Genomic DNA, 14,448 nt, shown 5'->3' with positions numbered 1-14,448 from the left:
GCAGTGGTGTGTGTGTGGGTGTGGGTGGGTGGGTGGGTGTTCGTGTGTTTCTGTGTATGGGTCTGTTGGTCTGTGACTGAATATGCTTTGCTTTGAATATGGTTTGTATTTTTGTGTGTGCATGTGTGTGTTTGTTAGTGTGTGTGTGTGTGTTAGGTTTTCATATGTGGAAACCTTGTGCATGTGTGTTTGCGCCAGCAGATGAGTTGCTGCGATTGGCAGTTTTTCTACAAAGTGTGTGCGGGTGTTTGGGTGTGTGTGGAGAGAGAGTCGTAATGGGGAGGAAAGAATGCAGAGAGAGAGAGAGAGGGTGTGAGAGAATAAACATGAAGATGACGAGGGTTTGTGTGTGCGTGCACATGTGTGCGTGCATGCATATGTGCGTGCATGCATGGATGCGTGCGTGCACGTGCGAGTGAGTGAGTTAGTGCGTGTCTGTAGTGGCTCTTGTGGAGACAGATGGGGTGCAGGTAATTACATTTCTGCGTGCCTAGTCCCTTCTCCGATGAGTTAGGGCCGCGCAGGAGCCTGAGTGTTAGCACTCCTGCCACAGGACACGGAGAGGCAGTGAAACCTAATGGGAAACACAGGGCGGCTGTAGGGAGGAACCGGAGCTCGCAGTGGGAGTGCGAGGGTAACGCAAGCAGACTTTTCCAATGACCCAGCAAGAGATCTTCATCTCTCCCCGCACGGGGAAGTGTGTTAAACCTGTCATTGGTTTGCAATGGTCCGCAAATAGAGCGGATATTATCCATAGACGGGCGTGTCGTCTGGATGCTGTTTGTTTGTTATTCAGTGCGCGCTGCGTCAGGGCTTACCTCTCTCTGTGCTTCTGGGTCCGTGGGGTGGGAGGGGAGGTCGTGCAAGGGCGAAACTGTTTGGCACTTAGACGCCTTGTCTATTAAGATGTAGATGTGGGGTGTGTGTTAATGCGATACGATGTGGTGCGAGGGGGGGGGGGGGCACTCATCAATACTGCAGGGAGCTAATCTGGAATAGGCCCGATGATGCTAAGAGCTAATGCATGCGTGCGTAAAAGCCCAGCGCGGCCGTCCACCCCGGCGGCGGCGGCGACTCGGTGCGTTCAGACGATAGGCGATGACGTCGCGGGCGCACGTGGATAAAGAGGACCAACGACGTCCGTCGATGCTGACTCAGACATGCATTAGCCGATCGAGGCGCCCACTCACACTCACCGCGCACGTGTCCTTCAGTTGTTCCAGTGGGTGGGCGGCTCCACTCAGGAGGCGGGCGACCGCAAACTAGCTTATTTTTTTGTTGTTGTGATTCATGGGACAGGGCAGATGCACGTTTACTGTGGGGTGGGGGATATCTGGAGGGCTCCTAAAGTTCTCTGTGGCTGAGCCTCCTCATGGAGAGTTCATGGTACCGCAGGGGGTTGTTAGCCAATGAGGTGACCCCCCCCCACGCCCCCATTGTTTTCGCTTTGCCTGCAGTCTGTCGGTCCAGCTGTGTGTAACATGTTAATAACTTTCTTCATTTATTATTCTGTGTCTCTGTCTGCCTTTCGTTCTCTGCCTCCTGCCTTCTGTCGGACTTGATTTCACGGTCTTGTGGGGGGGAAGGGGGGGGGGGGGGGTAGAAGACGGGCAAAAGAGCGGCAGGGCGTGCTTTATATCAGGGCCTCTTCTCCCTCATAAAGCCAGCTGCCACATTACATGATCTCCAGTGAATAGAGGCTGCAACGAGGAGGCGTAGGATTAAATCACGTCCCGTTTCATGTGTCTCCGAGCGGGGGGGGGCGGGGGGGGGGGGGGGGGTTGCGTGTACGCGCGTGTGTGTATTTTTGTCGTCGCTGACGGATAGCGTGTTCGCTAGTCCACTCCCTGCGGCACACGAAGAGGTGGTTCGGGAGGGGGTGGGAGCGTGGGGCAGGCGGGTTGATGCCAACGCTACACCGGTCATACATCATTCTGAAAGTGACTGATGTCGGTGTGGCTGTTTTTGGGGGAAATACAGCGACGGACTTGTAACTCAGAACGTACGTCATTCAAGTATTCGCCACCTTAGACTTTATTTGACTGTTTATTTATTTATTACTTTTGGGGGGGGGGGGGCGGCGACAGGGGTGGCGGCAGGGGTGGCGCATCTTTTTTTCAACAACATTTGTTGTTCTGTCGGGGAATGACAAGAGAGCGGTGTCGAATCTTGGAAACTTGTCTCAGAACAGCCAGTAGCACGCGATTACTCATGAGCAGAGTCAATCTCCCCAGTGAATGCTAAGTCGAGAGGGATTTGTGGAGGTGTACTCTGGGTTGCAGTCTGAGTTATTACACACTCTCTCACAGACACACACAAACACACATCCCCATCCCCAAACAGAGGCATAAAAACAAAATTACATTAGCATCCTTAATATTTATTGCAAATATTATTCCCCATGCTCAGTTTTGCCCAGCCATGCGTGTTTAAACTGGTCGTTTCGGTGCTGATGAATGCTTCTTCAAATGTACAGCAATCAAAGATTGTAATTGTTTTTTTTATCAGAACTTGCAGAACTTGCATTAGAGTGATGTTTGGGGAGAAAGCTAGAAACTACTTCAAAATAATGAATATTTTGTCTTTTTTTTGTCTTACATCGTGCGTCGCTCCACGGGGATTCGGGCACAGAGGAATAAGTGTATTGTTATTATTATTTTTCTTCTTTTTGTCTTCCCACACTTTCCTTGAAGGAACATCATTAGGATGATTATCTTTCCTGTTGCTTTCTCTTGCGCTTGTCATCATGAATGATGGCAGAAGTGGCTGTTATGCACTGAGCAGACCATTATTTGTAATTCATGACTTGTTCATGGAACCTTCTCATTTGATTAGCCTGTTGGAGGTCTGGCTGCCACTAGCTCGTCCAAACCATTATATGGAGGAACTCGCTCCATGATTTCAAAACGATAATTGCTAACTGGCAATCATTTCTCTGCTCATTTCTCCCACAATATATAAATTCATTATTGTTATTATGAATACATACAAATTCTTCTGTTCTCTTGTTCAATCACTTTTTTGTGTGAATTCTACGAAAAAATGGATTGGAAACAATTGAAACTACCTTATTGATTAAGCCCTTTCAGCTTCTTTTTGCTTGAACAATTTTCAAGCAACAGTTTTGATGTCCTATCATCAGTACAAAAAATATAAATCAGAGCAATCAACAATAAGAAAAACTAACTCCAGTTGTAATATAATGTTCCAGGTTGTTGCCAAAGCCCTGACCGGAAAAAAAACAACATTAATTTAGGTGAATTTTGGTGCATAATTCATATAGGATAGTCACCTCTTTGTTACTCAGAAGGTCGCTGTTCACACACACACACACACACACACACACACACACACACACACACACACACACACACACACACACACACACACACACACACACACACACACACACACACACACACACACACACACACACACACACACACACACACAGATACACAGCCAAAGCTTAACCGGGCCCACACAGATAACAAAAATAATGTCAACAGTTATTTTTCACCAACTGTGTCGAATTTCCGAACTTTGTTTGCGAAAAAAGTGAACTCCTGATTTATTACCCACACCTTTAAGTTAGCGCTGAAAAAAAAGGTGTTTTGTTTTACTATCAGTCACCTACACAATGCTTTCTGGATGAAACCATTTTTCATACCATTGTTTATCTTCTGATGTCTCAGAGTATTGACGAGCCTTGTTTTATTACATTGAACTCCCTCCGTTCGTGAGAAAAGTTTGCGAGAAAAAATCTTTTTAAATCCAAAATGCTAAGAAGCTATTGTGCATTCAGTTCCCACATGCATTCAGTTCTCTGTATTAATTATACCAGAACAAAAGCCTTGTCTATCTGGCTGGCTGTCTCTCTGTGCCATTGGTGTATAATGCAGTTGTATACAATAGTACACACTTTTTTCTCCCCCACCTTTCTCGTGATCGTATTCTCTTGCAATCAGAATGTAGACGTTTTTGCAAAAAAAAGCATCCTAACCCCTTTTGATTAATGACCTGTGTGCGCATGAATCATCCAAACTCGCATGCGCACACATATCAGTTGCCTCCCAAGTTGTATGAACGGAGCAGAGAGTATCCCAATCAAGCTGTGCCACTCGTCCGTCCGGGTTTGGGGGGGGGGGGGGGGGGGGGGGGGGGGGGGAGCCTGCTACTACTGCTGAACCCAATATGTGGAGCCCTGTAGTCCAATGCTCCAATAGCAGGCGCCACACAGCACCGCTCACACAGCAGCGTGCACACAGCACCGTGCACACAGCACCGTGCACACAGCACCGTGCACACAGCAGCAGCAGCAGTGCACCACACAGCGGGCACAGTCCCAGGACAAGAGGCGCGTTGCATATTAATTTGATTCATTTCATCAGCATCATTAGATTAGATGGCTTCCAGCGATTCCCCCCCCGTGCATTTCATATGAGAAGTGAATCCTCTGTTGTCTTCCCATCTACGCCTTCACCAGCCTCAGCGTATTCTATGGATTATTTGCAATATCAGAAATGAAGTGACGCTCTGTCCACACCGCCAGTATGTAAGTGTGTGTGTGTGTGTGTGTGTGTGTGTGTGTGTGTGTGTGTTTGATTGTGTGTGTGTGTGTGTGAACTCGTGTCCGCATTGTTTTTCTGCGAGAGCTTCGCAGCCATCGCAGCAATGAAACCATATTTCATTATTTCTTCCTTCCGAGTTTCTTCCACAACAGCGCAACCTTCACCAACCGCATGAGAGAGTGACTGCATTATTTTTCAGGGCTAGGCAGACAGAGGGTGTGAGTGCGTCACTCTGCAGAGTTTACACAGGGTTACGCCGGAAGAATGCAAACAACAACAGTCACTCTTGTAGCAGAGCCTTTTAGTGGCTCTTCCCCCAGGCTCCACACTCATGTAGCCCCCCCCCCCCCCAGCCCACCCCCAAACCCTTGCCACTTGTGTGAGACAGAGATGGAGGCAGATGGTTGTTGCATTTATTTGTTTGTAATCATTTGATAAAATGTGAATCCTTTGTACACTGGGCCGGGCCATGGATGATCACTGCAGGTTGGTACCGTCGGCAAACAACAAACGACCGGTAAATGCTTCATCAAATGGAATGTTTCAGAATCAAGTGGCCTCTACAGGTGCAATTATGGCTGCTGAATATAGCAACAGCAGCAGCAGAAGCGTTGGGCTCAGTAACGGCCACGCAGCCTGGCTTCTTCAAACAGCCGCATTGAGATGTATGACATGTACTGCAGAGCACACATTTAACAATGGGATGTGTGTTATTTCAGCATAACCCCCGACATGTGCTGTTATAACGTTTTGGTTCAGGATTGCCTGTCTACTTGTGGCGGAGAGAGTAGTATTTTGGACTAATGCTAATTCTAATGTAGCTGTTGTGCACAGTGATCAGGTTGCATTAGTCTCGGGGGCTTAGATGAAAGTATTTTGCTGGCAAAGCTCTTGTTGTAGAAGCACATATTCCTTGGTGCAGCTGGAATAAGCTTTCTCCGCGGAAGACGAATATCTTGCCCGCTGTGTTCAACTATGCTGATCCCCTGAGGAAATACATAACATGACCCTAACTGCACTTTCTAAATATCTTACAACTACACAACATTGATACTCCTCTACTCAACATTCAACGAGTGGCCAAATTAGTCTCCGGTCTCTGGACAGATTTGAAAGCTTTCCGAGATGTGATTTGGCAGCTAGTGCTAGCACGTCCAAACGCGAGCCATTTGTGTGGCTAGCTCCACTTGGATTGAGGTCAGTGTGTTGGCTATGTCGGAAGAGGAGCTACAGCAACACTAATAACACTAAGACATGGAGGAGAGAACATTAATTCCAAGATTTGTGTTGGGTTTTTGTTTGCGCATAAGACAAAGTAGAGGCGAGGAATGTGAAAGACAAGTGACAAAACACAGCTTTGACAATAAAGCAACTATTGATCGAGGGAAGGAAGCAAAAGAACGTTAACAACCGATTTATGAAAGGAAATAAATACAAAAAACCTCCAAACCTCTTTATTGCAGGTGTAAAAGGAATAGGAGAAACTAAACAATAACAGGCGTGTGTGTGTGTGTGTGTGTGTGTGTGTGTGTGTGTGTGTGTGTGTGTGTGTGTGTGTGTGTGTGTGTGTGTGTGTGTGTGTGTGTGTGTGTGTGTGTGTGTGTGTGTGTGTGTGTGTGTGTGTGTGCTTGTGCTAGGCTACACTTGTGCGTGTGTGTGTTTGCGCATTTGTGTGTGTGTTTGCATAGGTGTATGTTAGTGTGTGTGTGTGCATTTGTGTGTGTGTGGCCATCGGGATGCTACTTTATGTAACAATAACAGGCATGTGATCATTCAGCTGTGTGTGTGTGTGTGTGTGTGTGTGTGTGTGTGTGTGTGTGTGTGTGTGTGTGTGTGTGTGTGTGTGTGTGTGTGTGTGTGTGTGTGTGTGTGTGTGTGTGTGTGTGTGTGTGTGTGTGTGTGTGTGTGTGTGTGTGCTTGTGCTAGGCTACACTTGTGCGTGTGTGTGTTTGCGCATTTGTGTGTGTGTTTGCATAGGTGTATGTTAGTGTGTGTGTGTGCATTTGTGTGTGTGTGGCCATCGGGATGCTACTTTATGTGGAATTCTCTCCAGCTCTTAATGAAAGTAGCAGCGCTTAGCGGACATCAGGCCGGCTCCCTATATAAATCGATGAGGTCTTTTTGTGGGGGGGAGGGAGGGAGAGAGAGAGGGAGGGGGAGAGAGAGAGAGAGAGAGAGAGAGAGAGAGAGAGAGAGAGAGAGAGAGAGAGAGAGAGAGAGAGAGAGAGAGAGAGAGAGAGAGAGAGAGAGAGAGAGAGAGAGAGAGAGAGAGAGAGAGAGAGAGAGAGAGAGAGAGAGAGAGAGAGAGAGAGAGAAGCCAATCGGCCGGCTACAGCCACCTAACACCCTGCCTTCAGACTTTGACGAGCATTTAATGACCCATCACAGGGGGTGAGGCAGGTAATCCATTTATTAAGGCAGTAATGTATGTATCCCAAGATAAATCCTGAACTAATAGAAGGAAGGAGAAGGAGACGCAGGGAGAGGAAGGGGAGGAGGGAGGAGAGGGAATAGACATAGGAGAGGAGGAGGATTAATGGGAGGAAGAAGGAGAGGAGGAGGAGGAAGGGGAGGAAGAAGAGGGAGACACGTTTAATAAGGAGATAGAGAAGAAGAGGAAAGAGATAAAGGTGGAGTGGAAGCGGGGAAAGCACAAAGAGAGGGACTAAAAGGAGAGGGTGATGGAGATGAGGAGGAAGGACAGGGATAGATAGCAGAGGAAGGGGAAGAAGCAGAGAGCGGAATGAGATAATAAAGCAGAAGAGGCGGGAAAGGATTAGTGAAAAGGAAGGAGAGGAATAGAAGAAACAAAGGGTCTGGACTCTGAAGCAGGTGGCTGTACGGCGTGGCATTACAGTATATACCTCCACCAGGCCTTGGGATCGGCCGGTGATCTCGCTGCATCACGTCACCTCTGACCCAGGCCTGACCCCTCCCCTCCCCCACCATCACACGTTGAAAGGGGGTCAACGGCAGCATGCTGATTCACTTTCATCAAATCGCTGTTGAGCCACTTCCCCCGAAAGCGACCGAGCGATAGGGAGAGAGAGGGAAGGGGGGGGGGGGGGAACCTGGGCCGCAGTTTGTTTCCAAACCTATCAGGGAGCGCAATGAGCGACAGTTCCCACTACCTGTGTGCGGCGTCCCGCTTTTCATGGGTAATTGACTTCATTTCTGGATCGTTGCGCCCCGTGAAAAAACAAAAGGCCCACGAGTGCTACATACATCATGTGCTGGAGACATCCCTGGCCTGCCTCTCTCTCTCTCTCTCTCTCTCTCTCTCTCTCTCTCTCTCTCTCTCTCTCTCTCTCTCTCTCTCTCTCTCTCTCTCTCTCTCTCTCTCTCTCTCTCTCTCTCTCTCTCTCTCTCTCTCTCTCTCTCTCTCTCTCTCTCTCTCTGTTCCCTTTGCTCCCTTTGCTCTGCGGTTGTTATCTGCGGCTGCCCGGCCTCGCACCCGCTGGCCTCTAACTCAGTCTTTGGGTTTTTGGAGAGAGAAAAGCAAAAACCTTGCAGGCTTTAATTTACTTCGATCTAAAAGAAAAAGACGAAGAAAAAAAAAAAGGTGTGAGAGCAGTGTCAATGCATCCAAGTGCTTGCTTGCGTGTGTGTGTGTGTGTGTGTGCCATCTCTTTTAATCCAGACATTTTTTTCATGTTCATCAGGTGAGACTGTTTTTCTTTTCCTGTTTGAGACGGCTATGGAGCTCATGGAGTTTGACTACTCCCCCTAATGTCGGCCACCTGTTACACTAATAGAAAGATCTTTAAGATGAAATCTCTCACAAGATGTCTCTTTCAAAGATGTTTTCATGTTCCCCGTAATCAAGCACTCTGCTTTGTGCCTCAGCGTGAACATTACGGGTAATGAGATTACCCCACCGCTGATGCAATGAGAATCACTTTGTTCTGTGCAACAAATATACACATAGACAGGTCAATGAATCATAACACCCACCCACGCGCACACAAAGACCCACACCCATGCACACACACCCACACACACAAACACACACATACACACACACACACACATACACACACCAGGATATAGTATCACACCTCATATATACCTTTGCTTGTTTTCACACTTTCACTTTCACACACATCCTGAATCCATTACATGAAAGAAAGAAAAACCCCGTCGCTGAGCATTTGTTCGGATGACGGATGTGAGTTGACCTTCCCTCTCGCCTAACGTGTGTCACGCGCGTCCAGAGCGAGGCACGCGGAACACAGCGGTGTCTGTGTGCCCTTAAGTGCATCCTGCTCTCCTGTTGCACGCTCCCTCTGATGTGCCGCTAATGGAGGGAGACCGAACAGGCAGCGTGTTGTGTGTCGTTGCACACAGCAACACGTTGTTGCCTGATCCATTGTTGCACCGCAAGGCTAGCTTTAAAAAGAGTACCCCCCCCAACCAACCGACTTCAAGAGATTCATCGAAGGGGAGGGAGGGTTATCTAATCCAGAGGACGCTCTTTAGAAAAACAAACATGAAGGCAAGAGAACACGGGGTCACAACAAAGGAAGTGACCTCATGCTCTTAATAGAAGCCCCCGGCGATGGCGCCATGGATGGTTAACGCAAAGTTACTGTGGCGTCTATGATGATGATGATGATGACGAAGGTGGATCCGGCCCGATGAACTGTGAGGTGACCTAAATGAATATGCATTGACTTAGCATTAGCGCTTTGGGCCCCCTCTGCCCTGGTGTGTGTCTCTGTGTGTGGCTGAGAAGACATTAAGAAGCAGGGGGAAGTGGAGTCCCTGTGATGGAAACACACGTCGAGACGAAGTGGGAACGACAGTAAAATCTTTTATTGTCTTGTGTAGGCTTCATTGGCATTACGAGTTATTGGATATTGTGATAGTACTAACAAAAACAAAAATACTGACGAAATACCGCTATTTATTAGCTTACAACAGTAACTTTATGGCATTGGTCGACGCTAAGAATCGCATATCAAAGAAAATGTATTCACTTTACTCTTCTACTTTTAGAACCATCAATCCGCAGAATGCGTCGTTAATTGCGTGTCCTTTTTTTAAGTTGACAACGATGTTCTTTCACACATCACCGATGTGTACACGTTCTTTAGTTGTGGCTCATTTTGAATGAGGACAGCGTTGACGTAAGTGGCCCCGTCTCCAAGGCCACGATATGTGGAAGCAAGCCTACGCATAAGATAGAGGGATGGAAAGAGAATCAACACAAGACCGAATTATTAATTGATAGGAGCAGGGAAAGAGGCGCCAAACACAGTGGCTGTTTAATCTTTAACAGCGTCAAACTTCAGTTCGATCACACATTAATCAGTCCCCATGTTTGGAAGGTCAGGGAAGAAGTCAAAGCAGATCAAAACCCAAATCGTTCTCGGGTAATTGCATAGCCTGTCGATAACCAATAACCAATAACCAATTCCTAAACTGCCTTTATTTTAAGCTGTGCACCCGAAACGTCTTAAGCCATTCCTTTGTCATTCATAGGCCTACAGATTCACTGATCACTCTTATTTCAAAAGGCACGGTGCATCGCTGTCGCTCAACACCCCCCCCCCCGCCGAGTCTTTGGGTTGAAGAATTCAATATTAACGACTGCGTTGCGTCTTCCTTCAAGGCTGAGGTCTGCTGGAGTCACAGTTTCATATTTTTGATCAGCTTATTATGATATTGAAGACATGGTGTTATCGTTTGAAAGCCACTCACTCTAATGTCATCAAAGTACATTTGTGGACGTAAAAAACAGAAAAAAAGAAAAAAAAAAAAATTACAGAACAAAGTGTCAACTCCTGAATGACTCGACAAACTGTTGCATTATTCGCTTTTAAAGGCCTTACGCACAGCGTCAACACTGCATTGTAAACACTTTAACGTTGAGTCCTGTCTTTCTTTTCTCCGAAGGTGAGCCGTTGGCTGGCAGGAACGAGGCGGGCGTTCCCAGAGGCTACTGGAACTTCTCCTGGGTGGCAGAGGACAAGTTGGGCTTCCCCAGGGCCCGAGTACCCGCTCCAGGTGAGTCCCCTTCCCTCCAGGACCCCCCCCCCCCCCCCCCCCCCCCCCCTCCATCCATAATGACACAGCATGGCCATCGGCGCACGGACTAATGAGCGCAGCTGTCAGCTTTCGGGTTCGGTGGGGAAACGCTGCAGTAATAACCAATGGAAGGAGGTTGGCCCACTGGTGTGTGTGTGGTGGCACATCTGAATGTGCTCTGTCCATGCCCAAGTCCACTCACCACTTCCACCCGTAAACGTTGACATCATTCTTTGTACATTGATTTAGATTTTCCATGACGTCGTCGCCAGAAGCTACGTTATTTAATTTGGCACATAGTGTTAAACAGCGGACCAACCAGGTCTTTCCGTGAGCCGTGGTTGAGTGCTGGGGCGTTCTGGGACCCAGGGAGGCCCTCGTTCTAAGCCCCCTGTAGTAGTGGCTGATGTATGGGGCCGTGGTGTCCCATCAGGCCCTATTAGCCTCTCTGTCCCCTTGGCGTCTGCGCCCTGCCAAGTCCCGGCTACGTTTGGTTTGCCGAGTCACAAATGGATGAATGAATAAATATGTCAGTGCATGGCGTCAGCAGGAGGCCGCTGCCATGGTCTCTCATGGGGCACAGAGTACAATGTTTGGCTCTCTTACTCCTCAGTGCATTGGAGTGGGTGTTACGGAGGAAATGTGCCGTTTAGAAAACGTAAAAAAAAGACTTCAATGCACACTTTAAGTGTGAGATGAAAGGACATGCATTTAGCCCCGCAGAAGTAGAGGCATTACAGGAAGGACCATGGCGAGAATAATGAGCTGTCTTTTACTTTATTTTATTTTTGGAATGCATATTCATTCTGATTCAACGATCCTGGAAAATGACCAAAGTAATGAAAGGTTGTTATGAAGTTGTCCTCACATATTTTCTTTATTTAAAGATGCTAATTCATGGAGTCCAGTGAGACTGCCAGGAAATAAGGACAAATATTGCATATTTAATAAACCAACAAAGCAAAACTCAAAGTTAAGAGCAGGAGAAGGATGGAAAGATTGGGAGCCAGAATTGGATGCCTGTGTGGGGGAGTGAGTGCGAAAAGATGGGTACCACCAAGCAAGAGTATCAAAGCAAAATGGAAGGAGATGAGGAGATGAATGATGAGGAAGAGAGAGCGAGATGGATAGATTCAAACGGAAATGTTACCCTATTTTCACATCTCACATATTTGAGATGTAAACGGTTGAACTATAAGTCTGCAACGGCTGATGGAAATATTATCTCTGCAGCCTTTTTATCTACATTGCCGAATTAACAGCAGAGCCAAACTTTTGCATTTATGCAAAGGAAGGCAAATCATGTGTGTGGCTGCTTTGAAATATAATGTGGAATATCCTCACAGTTCAAGTTATTCGGATTGTCGGTCGAGATCGAAACACCATCGCATTACTACCACAAGTTATTTATTCATGTATATATTTTCCATAGAAAGGTCTGCATTGGTTGACACATTATTTCATCACACAGGAATATTGAACATGTTACCTCTGAACTGATGTACAATTTGCAGTACGGAAATTATGCATCAACAGGCGAGATATATGATGCATTATTTGCCAACTGCTTATTTGTTTCTAGCGCTCTTCCTTTAGGAGTGAACTGGATCGATGCGGAGCGTTATTGAGCCAAGTGTAGACACCAAGATGGTCCTGATTGACCTCAAAATGTCACCTTCGAAAATGATGAAGAGAGTGCCCCCATCACTTCCATCACTCCCATTAGAGAAGCAAAGGGAACCAGGAGAAATTGAAGAATGAGCCTTTAGTCTCTAGACATGCTTGAGCTGGTGGGTGTGTGCGCGGGTGCGTGTGCGTGCGTGCGTGCACCTATACGTGTTTGTTTGTGTGCGTTTTGTGTGTGTGCACATGTGCGTGTGTGTGGGCGGGTGTGTGTGCGTTTACGTGTGTGCATGTGAATGTTTGCGTGCGTGCCATTGTGTGCATGAGTGGGAATGTGCGTGCATGGGCATGCGTGTACATGTGTGCACAAGTAGGTGCTGTGTGCATGTGTGCGTCCATCCATCTGTGTGTCGATGCGTGGGTGCCTCCGTGGGTACACCCACGTCGACCCCAGGGCCCTCTCTTCCTCTCTTTCCCGCCGGCGGTACTAGAAGAATACGGCACTGCGGCTCCACTAGGTGGGCTCCCGTGGGAGGGTAGGGGAGGGGGGGAGGGAGGTTAGGGTTTGGGGCCCTCGGGGGGAAGTCATGCTGCAAGTGATTATTCAAGTTGTGTGGTTGACATGAAACTGCCAACCAGCTGTTTATAAAACACACGCCCCAGCAGAGAGTTCACTGGATCCCCTCCACCTCCGCCTCTCCCTCTCTGTCTCCCTCCCCCTCTCCCTCTCCCTCTTCCTCTCCCTCCCTCTCCCTCTCTCTCTCCCTCCCCCTCTCCCTCTTTCTCTTCCTCTCTCTCCCTCTCTCTCTCTCCTCTCTCTCTCTCCCTCTCTCTCTCCCTCCCCCTCTCTCTCCCTCTCTCTCTCTCTCTCTCTCTCTCTCTCTCTCTCTCTCTCTCTCTCTCTCTCTCTCTCTCTCTCTCTCTCTCTTTCTCCCTCCCCCTCTCCCTCTCTCTCTCCCTCCCCCCCTCTCTCTCTCCCTCTCTCTCTCTCTCTCCCTCCCGCCACCAGAGTTGAAGTCGCTGTGATGGTGTCAGTTGGACAGCAGGATTCTCCAGGATATTTTGATATTACATTTTTATTTGCGATGATTAGACTTTTACTGAAAAAAGGACTTCTCCTCCGGTGCTTTCATTAAAGGTTGGGTATGGAATATGCGAAACGCCAGCAGATTTTGAAAATACACAACTCAAATGGTCCTACCCCCTCTCCTTCAACGCTGACTCTGACTCCACCCATTCCAAGTACATGGACGCGCAATCATCCACGAGCACGAACACAGATGCGTGAGAGCGAGCCAGGCTAGCATGGTTGGAGTTTAGGTTTGTCTTCTAGTGCTAGGTCCAAATGTGGATTAGCTAGTTAGCGAGCTCCAGTAGCTACCGCAGGATAACAACAAACAGAAGCTTGCTCTGGGTCACGAGCTTTGAGTACGTGCACGAAGAGGTCACGCGCGGGGAGGGGGGAAGGGGGAGTGCAGTACGACCGTTTGAGTGACGTACTTACTGTCCAATGCCACTCGGTGGTTCTGGAAATCATTGGCTGGAGTTTTTCGAGCCCTGCCCGTTTCACAGATGATTTACTTGTTTAATTTTTATGTCAGTACTTCTAACTCAGTGGCTGTAAGTGGGTTATGATAAGGATTTCAAGTAATTTTGCAAAAATGGCCAAAAAAATAATTCCATACCCAACCTTTAAGTGACGGACCCTGCTTAGTTTTTCTCCACCCTATTGGGCAAAAAACTAAACAAAAAACAGCTGGGAGGTAAAATGGAGGAGTTGGTACGGTTCGGGGGGTGGGGGCGGGGGGGGGCGGGGGGGTAGAGGCACAGCTGGCCGGTAAAGGGGAGCGGATGGCCAGCGGGATTGCTCCGACTAAATAATTGAAAGCCCCCTAAAAAGGCGGACAGGAAAAAAGGCAAATGAAAACCTGATGGCTACAAACTAAAGTTGGCTGCTTCAGCAGCAGCCGCACGGCGGGCGAACACACTGTGACTTATTTATGTGTGGGCTGGTAGCGGTCAGGCGCGCTCTGCTGGCTAAACCGTTGTTTTACTTCCATGCGTGTGTGTGTGTGTGTGTGCGTGTGCGTGTGTGTTTTGTGGGTGTGTATGTGTGCGTTCACATGGGCTTCATTATTCAGTAATGGTTGGTACTTGTTGAACTTGTTGAAGTCAAATTGTATAGCTCTAGCTCACATTAGCAACATCAACAAAAATATGGTAA

The 14,448-nt window shown here is 47.9% G+C and overlaps 1 protein-coding gene across 1 annotated transcript in view; it reads left to right on the top strand.

The window, feature by feature from the left end:
• alk (ALK receptor tyrosine kinase) overlaps positions 1-14,448 on the top strand; it is a 343,107-nt gene that overhangs the window by 91,080 nt on the left and 237,579 nt on the right. Inside the window, exon 2 of the mRNA XM_056590947.1 lies at positions 10,470-10,580. Coding sequence (XP_056446922.1) covers positions 10,470-10,580 — 111 coding nt within the window. The remainder of the gene's footprint in view (positions 1-10,469; positions 10,581-14,448) is intronic.

Source organism: Gadus chalcogrammus, chromosome 5 (assembly GCF_026213295.1).
Source record: "Gadus chalcogrammus isolate NIFS_2021 chromosome 5, NIFS_Gcha_1.0, whole genome shotgun sequence".
Classification (NCBI taxonomy): Eukaryota; Metazoa; Chordata; class Actinopteri; order Gadiformes; family Gadidae; genus Gadus; species Gadus chalcogrammus.
Note: the sequence above shows the minus strand (reverse complement) of the source record. Positions and strands in the feature narration are given on the sequence as shown.